The 24,897-nt window shown below is 36.2% G+C and overlaps 1 protein-coding gene across 3 annotated transcripts in view; it reads right to left on the bottom strand.

The window, feature by feature from the left end:
- Positions 1-24,897, bottom strand: part of LOC145688047 (serine/threonine-protein kinase ATR-like) — a 297,516-nt gene that overhangs the window by 184,741 nt on the left and 87,878 nt on the right. For all 3 annotated transcript variants that reach the window (XM_081761752.1, XM_081761751.1, XM_081761753.1), the window contains 6 exons: positions 24,776-24,849; positions 21,806-22,347; positions 19,057-19,354; positions 12,435-12,953; positions 7,523-7,694; positions 3,630-3,878 (listed from right to left, as the gene is read on the bottom strand). In XM_081761752.1, the coding sequence (XP_081617878.1) occupies positions 3,630-3,878; positions 7,523-7,694; positions 12,435-12,953; positions 19,057-19,354; positions 21,806-22,347; positions 24,776-24,849 (1,854 nt within the window). The remainder of the gene's footprint in view (positions 1-3,629; positions 3,879-7,522; positions 7,695-12,434; positions 12,954-19,056; positions 19,355-21,805; positions 22,348-24,775; positions 24,850-24,897) is intronic.

Raw genomic sequence — 24,897 nt, 5'->3', positions numbered from 1 at the left:
GAGTATTAGTCTCCTAAATTTTCGTAAATAACTGTAAAGATGTTCCCAAATCTTCTAAATAATTACAGATAACGATCACCAAAGTCCATAATTGACTTTTGGAGAACATGTTGGCCATAATTGATATATCACATGACTACCTTTCCATTTCAAAAAAAAAAAAATATTACAGATTTCAACATGGCGGATTTCAAGATGGCAGCGGAGGTTCACGATCTACACTGCCCATTCTTCTTTTGCCAATATGTGCAACTGCTACTGTTTGCATTGTTCATCTTTCACTATTTTTACGACTCAACACTCTATTTGATGTATTTCTATAACATAGCAAAGGCCTTCCCCACCAACTTTGAGCCCTTCCCCCTCCGTTTCTTATGGCGCTCAGCCGCTACAACTTTGCACATGCACATATTTTCACATCCTCTATAAGACGCACTATGTATCATCCCGAAACTCGATTCATCCATTTGGACCCTTTACTTGTTAGAACATGTAAAACACTATAAACAGATGCAACTAATTCAACATTTGGCACCAGCTCTTCCAAAATGATCCGTCAAGAACAGCGACCCAGAAATCAAATAGATTTTTTTTTAGTATATTAGATCTCTCTACAGAGTTCTTAGTCAGGTATCAAGAATACCGGCGTCCTTGCCAAATGCACAAAGATCTTATCACAGCGCAAAAATTAGAACATACGTCTACCTAATGTATGGCATAGGTTGATCTGGTTTAAGTTTTAAAAGTAAGAGAACAGTAATTATTATTAGAAAATTCTTTGAGTCAAACATATTAATTGTAAGTTTGTAATTGCATCATTAAATAACTCACGGTTTGAAACTTGTCTAGAAACATCAGGGAATATCGACAAAAAATTCACAAACTACTGATTTAAACTGAACTAAGGCAGGAGCAATGATGTGGGACTGAAACCTTAAAAAGAACGAGAGTAAGATGAAGAACTCACTGGAAGTTCAAGTGTTTGGCATAAGATTCGAGTACTTAAAAATGAAGTAGAATCACGTGTGCGAATTGATATTTTCTCCAAGGAGGATGAATTTATCCATATACCCCTATTCATCACATATTATATATATATATATATATATATATATATATATATGCCATCACAAACCACCCCTTCGCGTGGTGCACACTTGTCACTACTATTTTATAATGTATGGTTGTACTGAGTTTCATGGGCAAGCATACACTTACTTTTCCGATCTATATATAGTGACATGTGTACACTACGTGAAAAAGTATTTTGTGTGGCGTGACAATTTGTCAATTAATACTGAAACCAGAAGAGGTAGTAAATTTATAGTACTTCCGGTTGCAGGAGAGAGATTAGGATGAATATGGAATATCATTTTGGGACGTTTTATAATTTTGGGACGTTTAACTGAAATCTTTGAAATGAAATGAAATCTTTGAGTTTTACGTCCCACGGTTATGCCGGTTAGGCTAAAGGAGACGGTGATTATGAGAAATGAATGACATGGTGGAATGAAGAAAAGGAAGGAAACGGGAGAACCCCGAGAGAACGCACGAGCACTGTGTTCGTCAATCACAATGTCTACACTGTGCGAGCTGGGATCGAACCAGGGACCCCAAGCACCGGAGGTGAACGCTCTACCACTGAGCAACCGCACCCCTTCGACGCTTAACTGAATGCAGAAAACAACGTCTTGCTATCTGTGACCGCCTTCACTCTATAGTGATCACCGTTAAAAGGGGAAATGGTCGAATTTCAGCCACAGAAAACCTTTTTTTTTTTTTTTTAAGCTTCTGGCCATCTCTTATCATTTTTTGTCTGTGTAGATCAATACTGAAACCAAAAGTTTTAACGGACTTTTATTGCTTCCAGTTTTAGTAGAGAATAAAGGATATAGATGAAATGTACTTCTGGGATGCTTGATCGACTGCTTCTCCATATACATGTTACCATTTTTGCTCTATAATGATCAACCTATAAACGGGTATTTGTTTATTTCTATTACTGCCGGTTTGAATATTACCTCCGTAATCGAACTCCATTCCTATCTTTCGAACTACCACATACTAAACCAAAATGAAAAAAAAATGAAATCTTTACGTTTTAAGTCCCACGGTTATGCCGGCCAGGCTAAAGGAGATGGTGATGAGAAATGAATAAAATGATGGAATGAAAAAGTGGAAGGAAAAGAAGAATCTCGAGAAAACCCAGGCACACGGTGTTTGTCTACCACGAAGTTTACTTGGCGCGAGCTGGGACCAAACCAAGGACCCCATGCAACAAAGGTGAGCGCTCTACTACTGGGCACCGCTTCCCCCTATATACTGAACAAATTTGGTGGTGATCCAACACGTAATCCTTGAGTTATTTACATCTTGCGAACAAACGGACACACGGACAAGATAAATACAACAGAGTTTTGGTAAATCAATTTCCTAACAAGCTTTATTTCTAATTGCACTACTTTTATCTATAAAATAAAAAAAAAGTTGTTCCTTGTTTCTACCCGCATGAAGATTAAAAAAAAAAATCTAGAGGGTGGAAAAATCATCGTGCTAGGGAATATAATTTTTCTTCTCCAAGGTAGCATACATTTTTGTCAGGAGGGAAATCCCTGGTATCCTCCGTCAATACTCCCATTGGGAAGAATAAACGCTTTAACTCGATTTACGATTTAGATTTGCGACATCTATGGATATTTAACCCGTTACGTATAAGGAATGACGTCCCTCGGCGAGCACACTATTCGGGGAAAGGGAAGGAAGAAAGGATTTGGGAAGCAAGGAAGCGGCCTGAGATCTGTAAGTTAGGTACCACCCCGACATTTGCCTGGTGTGAATGAGGAAACCCAGGAAAGCCTCATTCAGGATGGCTGGCCTGAAAGAGCTTTTTTCACTTTTTCGACCGAGTGCCCGCACCGAGAATCTAACCCGGGACCGCTCTTAACTCATTTTAGTAACAATTTAATAGCATCTAGATACAATTAAAAAGGAAAAAAGAAAACAAAATCGTCAGATTATTATTTTCTTTGGTGTTTGGGAAATCGTCGGATACAAACGGCACTAATTTTAGAAGAAAGGATGACTTCTTCTGAAGAAAGAAATGGCTCATAAAATCAGGAACTGTAAACTGAGAACAGCGGAAAAGTTTTTTTTTAATAAATAAATAAATAAATAAATAAATAAAAATAACCCAGTGGGATTCCATCCAGGTTTAAAACTTTTGAATCTCAACAGAAAGAAAGAATTAAATATATACGGCTATCGATACAAATTGTAAAACTAGGAAACCTACTAAAATCTTCCTTGCTTTTTTTTAAGTTTTGTTTGGTTAAAAAGCGTGTGTGTTTTCTTTAACTAAACAAAGTTTTCTGTATTTGCCACAGTATTATTTCGCTCTGAAACGAACATTGCATGAAGTACTGAAATAGGGCCTGAATCTTTCAACAGCAAGCAACAAGGTGTGTTGGGAAGGCTCCAGTACTTTTTTTTTTCTTTCTTTCTTTTTTTTTTTTTTTTTATGACTGCTGCTCCTGTTATTTCTAGTGCGTTGTTGCCAATTTTTAGAGAGACTTAGAAAAATTAAGGCACGCAATTATATTTTAGAGAGGTGTAAAAACACAGCTGCTTACCTGAAAATATTGTTTCAAAAGACTCTTAAGACTTGATTTTGTAGTTGCACTGATTTCTGCTAATATTTCAGTGGCATCTTGTGGCATTCGAGTAGTGTACGATAAAATACTAGGTAAAACGAATGGAAGTGTAAGCTTCAAAAACTCTTTCACACTGGCGAACTCAAAAACTGCTGCCATTCTTTTGAAACAACTACCTGAAAGTTCGTCCCCTTCCGATCTTTGTATAAAAAGTAGTTTGATCATTTCCTGAAATATAAATAATATAACTGTTATTACTATGAATTTTCTTTATATCCTGCAATAAATTGGTAGCTAATAGATAACACATGCAAAGAAATTGTTTCTCGAAGTCTTAGCAATACGAATCATTAAATTATTGAGCAAAACAATTTACCAAGTAGCTATAAAAAGAACATAGTAGGCAGTCAAAGAAACAATTAATTTGGTTAAGCAGACTGCATAACACTAATTTGATTCACTCTACAACTAATGAAAATGGTTGAAACAAAAAACAAATAGGTAAAGTTGTATTTATATGGTTTTTTATTCATATTAGTTTTATTTCTTGTTGTTAGTGGTATGTTTTTTTTAGTGATTTTTTTTTTTTATTGTGTTTTGTGCATTGACTGGCTACACTGGTTGATATAATTATTTAGTGTCTGCGTGCATGAAGACAGAAGTCGTGTAAAGGTGCAGCATAAAATATTCGAACAAATACAACTTTTACTCCAGCAAAACAATTTCAGGTAAGTACTTCATCATACTAATATACAAGCCTTATATTAACACGTGTTATTTAATAAACAATGTCAAACGTTTCATATTAAATGCATGTACTAGTGAATAATCCGCAAGAAAGTGACTTAACTAGAACATTTGTTAGTTTTATTATTTCTTGTTCTTACGATATTCCGGTTAGTAACAATGCTATGGAATTCAGAATCATTTAGAGTTCATTAGCAGTAGATGCGACACAGCATTTATATTATTGTAAAGTATAAGTACAGCATAGAAACACGTCATCTCTTTTGCATAATCAAATTGAAAATCTAGAAATACTAGCGCCCCTTGGGAAAGCCCGCGCTATATAGAGAGTGAAGGATCAGCCATCTGTCTTCATGCTTCTCCTGCATGCTGTTAGTAGTGTATAGCATCTGTGGGTGAAGAGAGTGGGTCGTGGTATCTGTCTGTTCTCTATGTACCCCTTCCCTATGGTCTTGCTTGTTCCTTCTCCTGAAGATTTTACTATGTCTGAGAATGTTTTCGTTTGTCAGAACCTTTCTATTTCTAGTGTGCTCCTGCTGGTGATGTTGTCGATGTGTGTTTTCCCGTGCCTCCCTCGAAAGAGGAGGAACAAGTTGCTGCGGCCGAGATCTTTCAACTGTTGGATGCAGAAGCGTTGCCACAATGAATTATTTCACGAACTTTGCTTTAGTGTCTTGTTAGCCATTCTAAGTAGCCTACGATCTTCACTCCTCAAGACCAAACGACTGAATGAAAAATTGGCAACACAGCTGAAATCATTCACTTCTCCTTACACAAAGGGAGGGTTTCATCCACCAGAGGGTGGCGGGGGTGGGGCCGAAGTATAGTTCGCATAGTTTTCAAGGGCACAGGTGGAATAGACAGGCTCTAGTACTATCATCTATACTATTCATGTCACTACAGTGTGAAAGTGTGTTGTTGTCTGATTCATAGTCCAATTGTTTCCCTGTAATTTTGTCATATGATCTAACCTCGATCTGTCTTGGTTACTTTCTCATTTTTACTATACTTCCTTTTGTCTCTATCACTAGCCTGACCTGCAAGGAGATTATTATTCATATTGTAACAGTAAGATTTACTAAACTCAGTTACACTCTTTGATAAATTCCCGGCCTGGCCCTACCTGGTGTCAACGCAGGCTCCTGTTCCTTCCCTGTGATTCCCTTTTCTTCTTCATCCATCATGATCCTCTTTCACTTCGGCACTGCCGCTTATTCACACTTTACACTATTCAGTTCACTTAATTTGTTATAGTACAGCACTTTTTTATGTTAAGTTAATCAACAGGTTTCGTTACAAGTGCCTAGCATCCCGGTAGTTATGCCTTCAGTACACCATGGTCTTCGGAAGGGTCGGTTTATTACGGTGGCGCCTACCATCCTACTTTCAATTTATTTAGAGGGCGGTCCCTCTTCCCTGCTTCTCCAGGTTCGGAATCTCCCACTAAGGGTAAAGATTCGAGTTCGTTACCTGGAGCATTCCCGGTTTCCCGTATACTCTGTACGACAGTCACGCACAATGCCTTAGTAAGCCACTGTTTGTCTATGTCCCGCATATTGCACGGACGATGGCTTCTTTTGTGTCGTAGTTCTTCCCGCAAAGCGATTCCTTCATTTTGGCGAAAAAGTCATCATGAAGTCCCAGAAAATATTGTTGTGCGCTGCGCCCACGTGCTACTTGAATCTTGATCTACGCATGTTGTTCGTCTTTCTGAAACATATTGTTGTAGCGTTCCCACTTTCCTGTTCTACTTTACAGCACTGCTGTTTTTGAGTGAATGTTACACAGAATCGTACCACACTTTATTAGCTACGTAACTCTCGTAATGCTGAGACGCAGCCCGCTGACATGAAAACAGTGTTGCCACTATATTTCTGTCCAACCTATGTACAAATATTTCCATTATTTTTATAATCGTTTGTACATATACTATGACATCTTCATTAACGGACATCTAATAAGAATAGAATCCTTCGATTAACGGATACATTGATACGAGCAGTCTTCTTACACACAAAATTATTTCAGGAATTTTAAAATAAATGTTCAATTGATCCAATAGTTGAAAGCACATTTTGAACATAACCTAGTGTTGTAACGTATTTTCTCTCTCTCTCACACTCATATATGTTTTCCAATGTCTTAAAAAATTACGCAAGAACACTATGAGTATGGGATGATTTAGTGTAGGGGGCAGTTTTGTGTTGTCATCTGAAAATCATAGTTCCGAGGTGCTGCCATCTGTGGAAATTGACGTAAATTATGTAAACATTTACGATTTCCTGTTCTAGTTCAGGTAATGAACGGAGAGTGTGTCAAATTTGTGTATCTAGTAAAATTGTTGCAAGAAATGTGAGCTTGTGAAGTGAAATGCGAAATATGGTTTGTAATATAAGCCTATTGGAGAATTAGCATCTGAGCGTTTATAGTTAAATTTCTAAAATTATTGCCTTATTTTTTTATATATATATTTATTTATTTATTTATTTATTTTATTTTTTTTTTCAGAATTTGTCCTCTTCGATTCCCATTTAACATAGATCAAGTTATATTCCCATAAGAGAGTATACAATAAATAAGTTAACCATTATGAATGTCCTCTAGTGCTTTCCGCATCAAACGAGTGACTAATTACGTTAGACAACAATTGCATATTTTCTTCCCCAAGAAAATCATTGTAATTAATGAGTAATGTCTTAATTTTCACGATTTAACACTTTTCGCACAATCATTATGCGAATAAAGGATTTTTTCCAAGGGATGACATGTATTTAAGTAAAATATGTGCTACATATGCAGTTATATTCTGCAATACATGCACATATAAATACATACTCAAGTGATATATTTCCCTCTTGGTGTCCCTAATTCGAGCACTGAGTACAGTATTTCAATATTAGCTTATATTAGCATCTATAACTAATACATTTTATTTATACTGTATTCCATTATATTATAAGGTGGGAGTAATCTAAATTTCTGTAGCGTCTCTGTAACATACACCTCTCATTTACGGACAAATAAGTATGTTCCATCGATGTCCGTTTTTATCAGAGGTTTCACAGTATAAAAATATGTACTTAGAAATGAAAAATAAATAAATAAATAAAGATACTTAAGCTCACCTCACATATTTCGTTCAAATAGCGAATAAGCATCTGCTCACGTTGTCCATTATAAGCTTTCATAATGCTATCAACAAAATATTCTGCTGGAACAATGAAATGAGCTTCCTTGATAGATGCATACACAACTAGTAAACACAAACATTTTGCCAAAAGAGACTTCACTGGAATACTATAAAGAAAGAAAAAAAAATACAGGTATCATTATAGCTGTTAATGCAGAGTCCCGGAAAAGCAATAACATTACACTTTGGGAGAAAGTTTCTTACACCAAATAGACAAAACTTATGAACAAGTGAGAGAGCTCGATGGACAGTGACAGGGCGCGGGTTCATGGTTCGATTACAGGGCATGCGAGTTTGTAGTGGACAACCCGTCGATTTCCTTACAGTTCTCTTCTTTCCCCCACATTCTCATTCCATCAATTCTTTCATAATCATTCACTTTCATTAACTGTAAGTATCCTTTAGTCTAACGGGAATAGACGTAGAACCTAGTAAATATAGGTCAAAAAATTACTCCTTTCAGAGATATATAGGGTTATTCAAAAAGCGCGCCGGTTTTGGATTGCCTGATAATTTCTCGTTTCTCGGTTGCCGACATTGTTTTGTATTATTGTTCTACCCACAAACATTCCGACTGTCACCTTAGTCTGAATTTCTAGCATTTCTTCAGTCTATGCCTAGTCATGGAGCAGTTTACTATAGCGCAACATGTGCTAATTTTGAAAACGGAAAAAGTTTGCACCGATTTTCAGGCGACTTTGCGCGGTTCTAGAGCGTAATGAGGCACCGAATGAATCAACAGTTCGCAGACTTACGAAAAAGTTCATTGAAACGGGTTCAACAGTGAACATTGAAAGTCCTGGCCAAAGGAGAAAATTCGATGAGTCGTCGGCGAAATTCAATTGGAAATTTGTCAGGCAATCATATCGAATTTGACGAAAAGAGTTATTGATTGCCAGCGCAGTAGAGGAGGTCATATGCCCGATGTCATTCGCCATACATGAAACCGGAATGTGTAGTGAACATGTTTATGAATTTTGTTATTGTGTTTTGAAAAAAAAAATGGAGTTTATAATTTTATGTAACAAAACCGGCACGCTTTTTGAATAACTCTCTATATGCTGCTGTAAGTTCCAAAAATCAGTTTTGAAGGACTATACTTAGAAAACTATCTGAAAATCAAATGAAATCTTTCAGCTTAACGTCCTATGATTATGTCCTTTAGGCTAAGGGAGACAGATGATTAAGGCAAGTAAATGATGAAGGAAGAATCTGTGAATGAGAAAGTGGAAGGAAACAGGAGTATCCCGAGAAAATCCATGAACACAATGTTGTTCACTACAAACTTACCTGGCCGGAGATCGAGACACGGATCCCACGTACTAGAGGTAAGCGCTCTACCACTAAGCCACCGTGCCCCCTCTCATTTTCTGAGATATATAATCTGTAGCATTTAGATCTTATCTCATGTGTGATGAAGGCAATGATACATTGCCGAAACTGTAACACTATTATTTATTACAAGTGATTTGCTTTGGACAGATTTTAGCTTTAATTAAGGCAAAGAAACTGCAAAGCTAGAATGAACGGCATTCGTATAGTTATTAGTGGCAGTTTTCTTTTCTTTCTTTTTTTTTTCTATTTTATGATAACTCATTTTATATACACTGATGGAAACGCATTTAAAAACACGTCGTTTAAGTGGAATTCACATCACATAATGTGTACTTGTCGAGGACACGAAGAGCGAATGTAGCTACAAGTTTGAAGGTCATCAAACAGCACAATAATAATAAACGCTTAATGTGCAATTGAGTGACTTCAACTCAGTTGAAGTGAAAGGTCGAAAGGTCGTTCCACACTATTGCCGCTGACATGAGTCGTGATGTATTAGTGATCCATTGGCAGTGTGCACGATGGAAGACAGAAGGTTGTGACGAGACGACACACTACCCTTCCGCTAGTGCCACTGTGATAAACTACGGAGCGCCTGGACAGATTTTTCATTTGGCCGCCGTAACTCTCAAGACTGCGACCGTCAGTAAAACCAGAGCCACTGTGACCTTCCATATTGGGGCACAAACAATACATTATTGCAGGCAGGTCAACATTCTCTCGTTCGTCACACACGGTTTCCCGAAACAACTGCTTATCGGTAAGAATGTCTTAGGTGTTGTCAGGAGAGACTGCAGCGAAGAGGCAAATGGAGGCCGGTGGTATTCAATGATGGTATTTGGTTCGGTTTTGAATACCGTGACGGCTGTATTTGTTCGTAGACGTGCATATATGCGGGAAAATTCAGCAATACGTTGCAAAGTCTTCATTCACGCTAGTATCACAATTGAGTGTCGTGCATTGTTCAATTGTGAGTCCTATCCTCCTACCTTATTTGAACACTTCACGGGATTCCATCTTCTATTAGAATAATGAGCGTCCCAATACCGCTGAAAAAGTCCCTTGTGCTCTATTTGCTACATATATGCCTTCTACCCAAGCCTGCTAGGTATCAGATCTAAGCTCTATCGACCACAAGTGAGATATGATAGGACGGTGCGTGACACAGAGTCGAGATCCCACACAGACTGTCTATCGCCCAGCTATGCCATGATCTATAGCGAGCGTCGAATACCCGGACATATATTCTGCACCTGTATGACCACCTGGGCACCATGTTTGGATTTATATTATCTACCACTATTTCACCAACCTTACATATCAATTTTGGCCCAAATCCGTGAATTCCTATTGAGTGTTCTTGATATATATATATATATATACCACCTGAAATTAGCAAAACACAACAATAGAAAGGAACTGCTCGTCTCCACTGAACTGTTTCCATGTTCAACTTGGCAATATTATCAAGTGACTGACACTAACGTGATACCGAATCGAACACTTATTGCTTAATATTATTTTACTTTTACTTTTTCTTGTTCTCCACATTGTTTGATAAATCACTTAGCGAAAGATTATAGTTTAGCCTCCTTTTACTTTTTTTTAAGTTCAGAATAGAAGGTATTAATACAATAACTGATTAGGAATCATAGCCCAAATTGTACTGACTACAGATATTTAGCTTTCAAGCCTTGTTTACGGTAAAGAGAAAAGAGAATTAAGTGATCTTCTCTGTCGGTAAATGGTTGACATACTTGCCATTGGTTCATTTAAATGTCTGCTGGAAGCTTGTTTACTCGCGTAATAGTCGCCTAAGCACAATAGTCGCACCTCAAGTTTGAAGTAAAACCATTCGCCCAAAAAAAATTCCCGTAGAAAATTCGCATTCAGTATTTTAGTCTCCGTGAATGACTTTTTTTTTGAAATTCCTTATTTTGCGCGAGTCCAAGCAACAGAAGCAAGGAGAAAACACCAAGTGGCAAAATAAAGCGTCCATCTCTCGAACTTTTATGTAAGTGGATAGTATAAAGTTGGACTTCGATAACATCTGACACCATGTCAAAAAGCTTCAAAAAGACCGACATATCCACCGCTTTGGACAGAAGTGAAGACGATGTTCTGTGAAACAGTTAGCCAGATTCGATCAGGTGCAGATATGTAAAAGTCAAATGTCGGATGAGAGTGAATAGTGTCTGTCGCATGTATGGGCAGCTCTGACACTTCTTGTGCGCGTGTTTCTTCTTTGTGATGTTACGTAGTTGTTATTTGTGTTTTCCGATTATGTAAATACATCGTTCTTTTGTGCCAATTCCAAGATGACTTTTTTGTATTCCACGAATCGGTAAATTACGAGTTTAATTTTTACGTTTTAATATTTTACCGTTAATGGGTTGTATTTTACTTTCTATGTTGACACACTGCTGTATCTATCAAAATTCGAAACTGTTTTGATCGTAGTGATAACCTTTCCTCGCACAAAAGTCGCAGTTGGCTTTTGGAATTTAAAAAAAAATGGTACTAAAAGTGCGACTATTACGCGAGTAAACATGCTAAATGAAGTTCATAACCTACGTTAAACGTAGATCCATATTTCACATAACAGAAAAGTTAAATTAAGAAAGAAAACGCAAATATATATATATATATATATATATATATCTTCTTTCTACGTTCCGACGATAGGTTATTCTAGAATATAAATACAAATTACTGGATTTTTTTCTTTCCGTAATACTTATGGCAATCAATTTATTAAACACCAATTTATAACTTTTCCACGATGTAGAACTCTTACTGACATTTTCTTAAATACTCCACATTCACAATAAGAGATCTTATACACCTAAGTGCCCGGGTCCTGGATTTGGCTTCCGGTGCTGGCACAAATTATTTTATGTTGCAATATAATAATTAAAACCTTCCTGAATTAAATATATATATATATATATATATATATCACGGTCCTTTCTGCTTTCCACAAATAGTACATTTTGCAAGTCGTCTGCCAGGCTAGACCCTTTCATGAAAAGTACTGCAATGGGTTTTGAGTACGTCTCTTAAGTTAAAGGAAACGAATAATACTAGAAACTGAGAAATGATGGAAGAATTCGCTGAATAACGATTGTAGGCAGGAAACGGAAGAATTCCAAGAAACCAAATTAACCCACGTTTACAAAGCCGTGGTCGAAACAGAGATTCTTCGTACCAAAAGTGAGCGTTCTAACATTGGATTACTGTAGCACCTGATAAGCTCGTATGGGAGCTACTTGGTTATTTACATTGCAAAAGATGTCAGTACTTTATAAATTAAACCTGCCAGTTAGTTATCATTTACGTGTATGATCACTTACAGTTATATCTCGAGAATTAGGCTATTTACTCACATTTGTACATAACAATTCGATTAATTAAAATAATTCCACAGCTTTAATACCAGTATTAGGGACAGACAAGCACAAGATTAATTTCCATTCATTTCTTACTTGACGAAATTTATCAATACTACTTACCTGGAAAGTGTTTGCATAGTTGCAACCAAAGTTTCTTCAAGTTCTAAATTTCCATTTTGCAAACTGTTCTTCAGTGCGTTCAAGATATCAGAACAAAGAAGGGAATACATATTTTCTGCTTCTGTAAATTCGTGTGGGCGCCCATCAGTTGATAGTTCATCTGTTGTTTCAAGCACCTGGCTAAATCTTTCTGCATGAAATTTTTTTGGGAATATCAGATACTTCAATTCTTTAGAGAAAGTATCTCTTACACTATAATCCAAGTCTTGTACATATGGAGTAAAAATTTCTACTGTACTCGTTGAGCAAAGCTCCGGAACGTGAGTAGTAAGTTTCCTTATGGAATTTACTAAGTTCCTGCGTACGATCACAGATGAGAAACGAAGATCTCTCAAGATATTGACAACTATATTCACAAAATCTTCTCCAAGTTCACCAAGCTTTTCTTCTTCACAATACTTCTCTTCATCACATACTTTACAAACAATGCGAAGTTTAACTGATTCTCTATCTGCAACCCTTAGAGAATAAAACAAGAAAAAATTCAAAAGCTACTGAAAACAAACATATATCGGGTACTTAGAACATATTCAAGTTTGAAAACGATTATATGTTAAATGAAACATTTAATTAAATTAATTACACGTATGATCCAGTTCTTCTACACTGTAAAAAATGAGGTGTTGAAACAACACAAAATGACTACCACTTTAGCGTGTTACTTGTGTGTTAATTCAGCACCAAGACATCGCTTTCCGAGCATATCAGAAATAACTAGTAACTACCTGAGAGAATTTGCATTGGTATTTATCGTTTAATACGAGGAAAGCTTTGCGAAATATATTTGGCACTTATGTCAAGTAACGAATAATACCCTATGCTTTCTGCAATCGGTCACAATAATATTGTTGTAAGCCTGCGAATCGTCTGACAACAGTTACATAGGCAACAATTCTGCCATCTTCTGTTCATGCATGCTAAGACACAAGAATAACAAACAAAGAAAATAGATGGGAGCACTGCTATCTGTGTAACTGGTGTCAGATGATTCACAGGTTTACAACAATATTATTGACCGATTACAGAAAACATAGAATATTATTAATTACTTGCCGTAAATGCGAAATATATTTCGCAAAGCTTTGCTCATACCAAACAATACAAAACAATACAAATACTTACAGCCAGTAACTAGGCATTTCTGATATGCTCTGAAGGCGATGTGCTTGGTGTTGAATTGACACTCAAGTAACACGCTAAAGTGGTAGTCATTTTGTGTTGTTTCAACACCTCATTTTTTGCTGTGTAATATACTTCCATTGGGAGATGAAATACCTCCAAATTCAGTGAATGCCTTTAAATAAAACACTATAAAGAACCCGTTATATATATATATATATATATATATATATATATATATATATATATATGTTCTCGTACAGTTAGAAATAAAATGTACTACTGTAATTTGTATTATAGTGTATTTGGTAATCTTTTGATAAATAATTAATAAAACCAATTAATGAAAGGTTTTCTGTAATATTCTATTGATTCAAAAAAAAGCACTGTGTTGTAACTGGAGATCGAACAGCAGTAATAAAACCTGCTACAAACGGTGTTTTTGTAACGTTAAGGTCTTGTCCTTCAAACTTCCGAAGCCGCTGGTCGTAGGAAATTTTACACAAATATTTTTCTCAAACTCTTAGACTAGAGAGATGGAATTTTGTAAAAACAACTAAGAGCATAAGAAGAAGTTTAGGCGTTCTCTCGCTCTAGGTAATAGTAACTTAATACAAAGGTTTTCTACGAATCCTTCATTATGGTCAAGATGGAGTTTTAAGAACTGGCACTCCAAGGAATAGGTAACGAATGGTATTAGAAAGTTTTATTTTTTTTTTTTTTTTTTTATCCTTCATTTTATTTATTTATTTATTTATTTAACACTAAGAATACAACCACAAAGTGAGTATTATAAACTTTAACAGAATACATACTATGACTATATCATGCAAAAAGTCGATTTGTTGAAATTTCTGAACAAGAGAATAATATTTAAGGTGACTTTCGGAAAATTATTTTAGAAAGTAAAATTTTGTGTAACCGTTTTCACGAAAGGTGAAGAATTTTCCGATTTCGGATGAATTTCGTTGTGATGAGGATTGATTAAAGAGTTTGTGTAATTAATTATATGAATTATAGTGAATACACCCCTTTGGGGTTGGGCGAAAATTATTTCACTCGATCTTGGAGTTGTGAAAAGTTATTTAGAAGGAATTATGTGAAGATTTGAGCAACTCTATTAGAATCGAAGTTGAACGAAAAAGTACCGTAATTGCGGGCTACTTGGACCCTTAAGGGGCATTTGGACCCATACCAAAAACTCGTTTAAAGTCCCATATGCAATGCAATAATGAGTGAGTTCAGAGTTAGATGGGATCATAATGCAGACGTACACACATTGAAACTAGTTTTGTGGTAGGCTACGATTGAGCACCATTGGTGAGAATGGTCGTTGACGAAAAGAGTGTATTTATTGACCGTCAAACTTTTATGTGTGGACACTATTTGCAAGGAAGTGGAACCAATGCTAAGTGAACACATAAGTAGTTACATATAGGTTAATGAAACTGACATGGTAAACTTCCTCATATACAATAAGATGTGTGCGTAATTGCATTATTTATGAAGTGTGTACATATGACCTGGAAAACATGGATATTTTGTCCCACCACATCTTTTGTTATCTTTATTTCATCCCATCCTTTGTTATCTTTATCAATGATAAATAAAGGTCTGTGGTCACGTGTCACACAAGTAAGGACTTTTCATCGTTTCCTTAAGGATACCGGTACAAAATGGTACATTAATATAAAAGATTGCCTGCAGGTCGAAAATGTGCTGATTTTTCATAACAGCTTGAAGAATGTTTACCAGCAATTCAGTCGGGGAAAATGTCGCAAAAAGAAACAGAAGCTCACTTCAAGATAAGTCGTTCCACCATAGAAAGAAGATTAAAGAACAGGTCAAGGCAGAATCCGGGCCATCTGAAAGTGTTCACTGAAGAAGAAGAATTAGCCTTCGCTAGTCATCTTGATAAAGTTTGTGATTTCGGATTCCTCGTTAATTAACTTGATTTCAGATTTATTGTGAAGTCATATTTAGCCATGCATAGGAGAACTGTCATTGCTTTCTAAGACAATCTTCCCAGTCGAGATTGGCTGAAGTTATTTTAGAAACTGCACCTCCAGTCAACGACTAGATTCGCTGCTAATATAGATAGGGCTCGTGCAGCTGTAGAAGAAAACGTAATCAGCTATTACAGTCATTATATTTGATAGTACCTCTTAACATGTTCTCTTTGTGGTTAGCAGTAAATAAAAAGTGTTGTTCTTGGAACACCTACGTCCTACTTAGTCTCAGAGCAGATTTCAATGGTTTTCTGTAGGAAAATATGGGGGTGGGTTCAAGTAGCCCGAACGCGAGTATTACTTGGACCCATTTTTTACAATAATTGCCTGTGCTTTGTTTTCAATATATGTAGCTAAAACTGTCATCGATATGTACAATAAAGCCTGTAGTTCTACTTAATATGGGTTATGACAATAACTTTCGAATTTTCGTGGATGAAAACAGGCCGAAAGAACGAATTTATTGCAAAATTGGGTCCAAGTAGCCCGCATCTACGGTCACTAGAAACCAGGGAAGAGGTTTCTATATTCATATGATTGCACAATAATGAAATATGAGTTTGCATATACAGATGGTTTTCCGTATGTAAAGAAAATACAACTCAACTCGCCTGATTAATGCAACGTGGACTATCGTTAGCCTCCAATAAGAACTCTAATTCATCGCGGAATGGAGGCATGGAGGAGGAGATTAAGAAGCTGGAATAGAGGCACGATTTCAAGAATATTGCACCAATCATAATGCAGTGCAAAACTCGGACCTGTTAGTGAGGATGGAGGAAGAGAGCTGTACTAGAGTCTGAATTCCCGAACTTACCACAGGCATTCAATAATGTTACGGTCTGAGATTGAGCGGGTCATGTGAGTTGATGTAGTTCATCCCGATGTTCAATAAACCACGCTCAATACCCCCATCAGTGTAACTAGCGCATTGTCATCCTGGGAAATTGTACCATGGGCTGCAAACAACATACGGACCATAGGTTACACATGGTCATCTAAAATGTCCACATAGTGAAGATATCACTGGCAGTAATGTGATCTGTGAACGTAATCACAGGACCCACGGAATACCATTGAATTGCCGTCCAAAGGATCAGAGATCCGCCGCCATGTTTCACAGTAAGCATGAGACAGTTCGAAGCACAAACTTCTTTGGGAATTCGCCATACATAAACATGGTCTGTTGATGAAAATACTGGACCATATTATAAGTTTCCAATTATAAGCGATCCACTTTGTATGTTCTCAGCACCTTTTGTTAGCACTACAGCGATGTTGGTGGTAATCAGCGGTTTGTAAATTGCAACCCACTATAGATATTCAGGTTATGCAACTCGCGTCGGACTACCTGTCGCAGTAAGCTGTTTCAGGTGTTGCACGAGTTCCGCAATTACTGTTCCCGCATTAGCTCTATGGTCCTTTGTGATCCTTGTCCGTGTGGTTCCTCTTTCGTTCACTATTACTCTTCGTCGATGTTGTTTTGCCATCAATTCTGTAGGCCATCATCAGCTCCGATACCGTTCTTCGCTACGTAACACACTGTGGCCACCTCAGATGCATTTCTGCCAACTAACCGCGCACCCACAGTTTGATATCTCTGAAACTCAAGAGAGATCTCCCATTCTGCATTATCAACGTCTGCTCGTCATCCCGTCTAACGTATTATGGATCATCTAACACACCACTGACAAAAGTCAGAAACTGCACATGCAATTTCGATGTTACCACCTCACAATCTTACATATTATAAATTACACATTACCATTATTTTTATATATGTAATCTCCAAATATTTTCCATAAACCTCATAATTCCGGTGTGAATAACGGACTTTTGCTGATTTTATATATATATATATATATATATATATATATATATATAATTCTGCAAAGTGACACAGTAATTTATTCTGGCGTTGAACTTATTATTCTACAACCATGTCACTCGCAAAAATTGCGATTTTGGTATTTCTTATTATTATTATTATTATTATTATTATTATTATTATTATTATTATTATTATTATTATTATTATTATTATTATTATTAACAGTTTTACAATTTAAAAATGAACATATGTTAAGAGAAATAACAGAACAATTCTTACAAAAATTAAACTGTTTTAACTTTATGACAAGGGTTCTAGCTGCCAATCTTAATTGTATTGTTATTGTGTTTTCTGTGTGATTTTGTTATAATCTTTTATTCAAAGAACCAGTCTTTTACGTTAAAATATGACGATAAGTGACCAAAATTTTTGCATGATGGATGTGCAATTTTAAGCAAGGTTGACTATTCTTTTAAACGATAGTTAAATGAGACTAATATGCATAGTTTTGTAAATTGTATATTATGAAATTGACTGTTATTATTATTATTATTATTATTATTTGTTTTATATATATCAAGTTGAACCTTACAATTCTAATATATTAACCTTCTAACAAAGGTCATAACCTGCTCTAATAATCATTCTATATTATCAATTTTCTGGCCTGTTTAAAATGATTGTATAATGGTTTTAACATAGTCCTGTATTTTTGACTATAAGCTGTTCACAGCACTTAAAATAAAATTATTATTATTATTATTATTATTATTATTATTATTATTATTATTATTATTATTATTATATCAGATAGCATTTAATATTAAACTGTAATATAGACGAAAATCGTAATAGACGTACTTGCAAAACTTAAAAATTGTACAAATACAATTTTTGACTCAAAACAAGTCACCTGTTGGTAACTCACTTCGCTGTGCCATTCATATGGCCGTAGTGGCACGAAGAAGGCTGCTTTTGCAACCATACAAACACATTTAAGAATCATTAGTATCAAGGAAAATACTGTTTATTTTAAGTATATAGTTAGTTTGTGTTCTTACTTCATATAGCATTATCTTCCTATAGATTCACATGCTAATTAAAATGGAACATTTTATGAGATACATGCAATTCTCCTTCTATGGCGTTTTCTATCGAATACGAAGGCTGTTCCTAATATTGAATTAAAGGCACGACGAAGTTTACGACAGAAATTCTTCCTCCTCTTTGTTAATTTTCCTCGACTGGATTATATTGGGGGGGACGAGGATCCCACCTTTTAAATATTGGGGGGCCAAAAGTGTCCTGCCCCCCCCCCCCTTCCCCCAAAGTCGGCGCCTATGGTATTAAGGACGTTTCCCAGAAAAGCAGTAAACAACGTTCTTAAATATTAGTACACGTATGATAGGACATAATATAAAATACAGAACGAAACAAAACTAAACACGCTACATAACTGCTACATGAAATACATTTTTCTCAATTTGAAGAATATTCCACGCAGTTGCAACTCTGGCACTATAATTAACCAAAATTACGATCTTAAAATAAGAATAATAATAAATATTAAAGCCCTTAATAAATACACTAAAGGAGCACTTACGGTTTGAAGTCACTTAAACCTCCACGGGCACAAACACACGATGCCAAAACATTAGAAACTGCTATCTGCAAATTCTCATCACCTGAGGAACTAGCTGAACGTAAATATGAAAATATAGTTTTAGAAATGTCCATATTGCAACTTCTTAGAATAAAAGGGCAGCACTCAATATTATTCTCAATTACATCGGGGCTTCTTAATCTCCAAAATCTTGTCATGATACTTGCCCGAAGCGATAAAAGCAAATCACTAGGAACTTCTTTCAAGAATTCGATGCATATTTTCTCAAGTTCGTTATCTATAATAAACACAATAATAAGCAAAGATAAAGCACTGTATCAAATAAGATTAAATACTCACACTAGAAATCTGCGCAAGTTAACATGTGATAGGTCAGGTATGTATTATTCTACGCTGTTAGCAGAAAGGTCTTCACTTTTTTATCTTACACATTTAACCTCAAGTAACCTAAGCTAGTTCCGCCATGTAAATTCGTAGATAACGTGCGATTCTTTGAACGTTTCAGTTATTTTCAAATGCCAGTAATTCTAACTGGTCTAGGGACACGAAGAAGACGAGTGTAAGGTAGAGAATTATCAAGACGCTTTCGAAAGATCAAAGAATTTCAACAATTTTCCTTACGCAAACTGACTGACATGCTTAGTGTGGTTTCTAAGGACAGTATTAAGTACAAAAAGTCGAGCAGTCAAGCAGTAATATGTACAAAAAACTCTTCTTGACTATTGAAGAAAATGAAGAAAGAAAAACACGTGTGTACAATATTTTTTTTTTTTTTTTTTTCATTGTAAGTTTTGCGTGTATGAACTGGTAAATAATATATCTTATTTTCTTTAAACCAAGAATACTGACTAGCGAGTGGCTAAGTGGTACATCACCTCATTAGTCTTCATAAAAGGAACGTTTTTCTTATACTTTCCGTCATTTCGGATAATAATCATATGTTGATTTCGGAATAACACAAACATGATTCATTTATTAGAACAGCTGAAATGTCATTCAAAACCTTGGAATTAAAATTTTATACCTCGCTCACTCTGCAACTCTAAAGAGAGTGAAGGTTGATATATTTTGACCTTAAAATAACGAGATATAAGTCTCAGCATCCTCTTGCATTTTCAGTCGTTTCTGGAGTGAGTACCGACTTTAGACATAACCTATGAATAGGTAACAACTCAATCGACTCATGTTTATATATTAATGTACTTAATTTGAAACAAGGAGTTAACTTTCGAAATTCGACAGATATTTCCTTTACATTTTATATAGCAGTGGTTCCCAACCCATAGGTTGTGAAGAGCAAGGGGAGCGCGAGCTACTGACAGAAATACACAGTAAAATCATGAGCAAACTTCACAAACGTTTTATGTTTCACTAAATACCGCTTTATTTATACGTTTCTCGCAACTCTTCATGTCAAAGCTTTTTCTCTTATCGTTTGTTAACAATAGCACTGACTTTTTTTTTAATTGTCGGTGTTGTCTCAAGTACTGAAAAAGTATAAAAGCAGTATTTAAACAATCTGCAACTGATTTAAAAGCCAAAAATGTGTACATATTTAATTACTCTTTTTCTTATGATTATTTAACTTGTTCTTATGATTGATGATGATTTTTTAACAAATATTCTGAAAGTTGTATTAAAAAAAAAAAAAGTGGTGTCATATACTTAGCAAACAAAACACAAGACAGCCAAAAAAAGTTCTTGCTGTTTTTGATTATGAACTGGTCAGAGACAAGAAGCGAAGTGACTAATCCCTCATCACTTTTCCGGCGCATATGTGTGACTATTGACCCTTCCAATACAGGCACGTTGTGCGCACACAGTAGACACTGCTCGTCCGGTGTCGAAGAGATATAGAGTTATCAAAGCAGTTTGTTTGTGGTTGTTTACTATACGACTTTAAGATGAACCTGTCAGCGGCCGCATCAAGTCATCGAATATTTCACGCTTTGGGGACGAAGCCGTGAACAAACACACCGACAATGAGGCAGACCTGCAGCACGCACTTACGGGCTTCTTCGCGTCCAATAATCCTGATTTTTGGTTTGATTTAGTTTAACGTCCCAAGGTGCTAGGCTAAAGGAGACGTGGGCCTACTGATTATAGTGGAATCCGGAACCACTTTGGTCGTTCAACAGTACCTCCACCGGGAATCGAACTCGGGACCACGCGAACCGAAGTCAAGCGTGCTAGCTACTACGCCAAGCGGGGATTCTCCCAAGAATCCTGATTTTTTTCGCCACGGCATTACGCAGCTGAAGCAATGTTGCCAAAGGGTGCTGAATATTGATGGAGATTGCTTTGAGATATTACGCTAAGTACGATGCACTGTATGTCTGTCTTTTCTGACGATCATGAATGGCAAGAACGCTTTTGGTTACCTTGTAATTATCGAGTAAGAACTCTCGTTTCACTAAGAACAAAACTGCTAACAGACAATATTGCACTACAATGGTATGAAGAAAATAAATGTACATTGCCACATTATTATTATTATTATTATTATTATTATTATTATTATTATTATTATTGAAAATTTGAGAATCTAAGGCTCATCTGAAATAGTAGAAGTCAGACAGAAGCACGTACGATTAATGAGTTGGACTGAGGTAGGCATAAAGTATGCAGGGTTTACGAAAGGGAGTAGGAGGTAAACAAAGCGGAGAACCATTGTTATATACTGAACATTACTGCAACACATATACAAAACAAGCAGACAGAAACTTACCATGATGTACAAGAAAGGTCTGCCTTATCTGTTTCAACGACTCATTATCAACAATTGTTGATACTGTTCGCACTATTAGCCGCCATGATTCTTTCGCTGGTATCAACGGTAATAATAAAAGCATAACTATTGACTGTATTGTAATACGCTCCTTTACTCCAGGGCATCTCAATAAAGTGCCTGCGATGGAACAACAACGCTTAACAATTTTCATATATACCAACGAGGGCGTAGCTGAAGATAGACGAAGCAGTAAATCGTATAACATCTTAAGACAGTCAGTTCCCAATTCATGAGAAAATGGAAATACGTGTTCAAAGTTATCAAACTCGATTATGTGTGGAACGTCTATCAAAGCCCTCGAAATACTCATGAAACATCTGGCAACGTTATCCAGCTGGTAAAGCACCATAACGTCAGTTGCTGAATCTTCGCCGATTACAACCTGGTTACAAAAGGTGAAGCTGCCTCTGGCTTCCTCTAATAACCGCAGCCAAATTGGGTCGTGCTCCACAGAGTTTAGCTCTTCTGCATTATAAACACTGAAATAAAGAAAATCATTATTCTAACTATACCCTTCGAAGGAACACTAAAACATCGCATTCTTGTTGTATTTGATATCTACGCTTACTTCTGAAGTTGTGACCACTCTGTCACGTCATCATTTCTGAATGATACATCGTAAATCTTTCTGTATCCGCTAAACAGCAATGACTCTCAGCTATAACGCTCTAGAATCATCGCTTGTAAGCACATGAAACAACACACTTTCCATGGATTTATACATTGATAAACTAATGATAATGTAGACAATGGATCAAGACTGATTCAGACAAATACCATTAATCCAAACCACAAAAAAAAAAATAAATAAATAATAATAATAATAATAATAATAATAATAATATCAGTCATTACTCAAAGTCAGAAGCTGGATATAGAGGAAGGCTTCACAAAGAATCTGGTTTCTTGAGAAGTATAAAACACGTAAATTTTTTTCATTGGCTTTTGTTGACAGTAGGGAAAGAAAGAGTTTAAGCTTTAAGACTTAAAGACTTTAAAATACTGATTCCTATCCAATTAGATTATCTCATATCTTAGTTTGCACCTAATTGAGCATTCGCTCTTTAAAGAACCTCAAAATAATTAAAAAGTTAAAATTATTTATTTGCCTACTGAAAATTTTCTGAGATGATTGAAACAAACAATAGCATAATGGGTTCGAGAGACAAAGACTCTGAAATACCATGTAGATATTTTAGCAGGTACCATGCAGATACTTTCCTCGAATACTATTAGTTGTCAATAAAATGAATATATATAGTTTAAATAAGAAGCCACCCTACAGATATGTACAGAAAACTAAGTACATCTAAATTTTATGTTCCTTTTTACGAGGAAAGATCGAAAAGTAACGGACTTAGTACATATTTTAATTTTCTCTTTGCAGAATGAAAGAACCAAGTTGGCAGGCTATTTGTTTTCAGTTCACACTAGGAATCAAATTTGTTGGTGGTCTGTTGCTTGGGTGGAAGAAATGTAATCGACGCCACAAAGACGTCACGTGTTTAGTATCGTCTACAAAGAAGGTGAAATGAGATGCAGTTAAATTATTATAAGCTAAACGAAAAACCCTAAAATAAACTCGTACAAAACTGGTGGAAGTGCATGTAGTGAATCCATAGATCGCAGTAGCATCACATGTGAAACTGAAAGGGGAAATGCGATTCATCTCGTTCTGGTAAATCTGTGACTACTGCAGCACCAATCACTGCCACAAAGAATTGAAGTGGAAATTCAAAATAATGGATACATTTGTCAATAGTGGCACAGAAGTTCAACATTCCACAGTGCAAAACAGTATAAGAAAATGTCACTGGCAAACTGGACTTACGGAAAGACAGTGCGCGATGACTGTCCAAGAAAATTATAGAAGAGTAGAAGGCCAAGAGGTGATATGTCACTCTTGGTCAACTTGGTGCGTTACACATACGGACAATCTGACTTTCTGGATGACACAGCAATAAGTATTGAATCCTAGAAATTCATCTCATACTCCGGATACAAAAGAGTCCAACATGATATGGAAAAATAAGATTTCGGCCTCTCGCAAATTCAGCCACCTTCTCTGGTTATAAAGACGAAATAACAGTGTTCTGACATACAAGGCATTCTCGTGATTAAGTTTCGACCGTCTTGCCCCAATGTCTCTAGGTGCTGATGCACGCCCCAACCGAAATGCCTCCAATCTTATTCTGCTTCGCAACAATGCATTGGTAACAAAACTGATCGATTTAACTGGGAAGTGTTCCATCACCTACTACACAGTCCGAACGAGTTTCATCGCATGGTTCCCTGAAAAGTTCCCCCGGGCAATCAATGATGCAATTCGACTGAAGTAATTCAATTTGTCGTTGGTAGGTAGTCAAACGCTCTGAAAATGAAAGTAACGAACACAATATACTAGAACTAGTACCACTGAGAGAACTGTCTCAAGCGAGGTTCTTATGCTTAAAAATATATATATATATATATATATATATATATATATATATATATATATATATCTGTATAGCTATCTAAACAGAAATGAAATGAAATCTTTGAGTTTTACGTCCCACGGTTATGCCGGTTAGGCTAAAGGAGACGGTGATGATGAGTAATGAATGAAATGGTGGAATGAAGGAAGTGGGAGGAAACGGGAGAACCCCGAGAAAACCCACGCACACGGTGTTTGTCCACCACAAAGTTCACTTGGCGGGGGCTGGGATCGAACCCAGGACCCCAAGCACCAGAGGTGAACGCTCTACCACTGAGCCACCGCGGCCCCCACTGTCTAAACAGGTATATATTTGCTGGGATATTTTTAAGAGTATTAGCACGAAAAAACAATTGTGTTACTTTTCGATCTTGCTTCGCAAAATTCTCTGCAACAACAGAAACTACGAAAATCATATAAAACGCTCTTACTGAGGAAATCTTATTTCCTCTGCCACTTCTTGAGCTACAGAACGCAACATTCTCTCCAATGTCATCCACAGGGTCTAGAAAAAAAAAAAAAAGAAAGAAAGAAAGAAAGAAATGTGATGAAA

Source organism: Thermobia domestica, chromosome 6 (genome assembly GCF_964235325.1).
Source record: "Thermobia domestica chromosome 6, izTheDome1.hap1.1, whole genome shotgun sequence".
Taxonomy (NCBI): domain Eukaryota; kingdom Metazoa; phylum Arthropoda; class Insecta; order Zygentoma; family Lepismatidae; genus Thermobia; species Thermobia domestica.
Note: the sequence above shows the minus strand (reverse complement) of the source record. Positions and strands in the feature narration are given on the sequence as shown.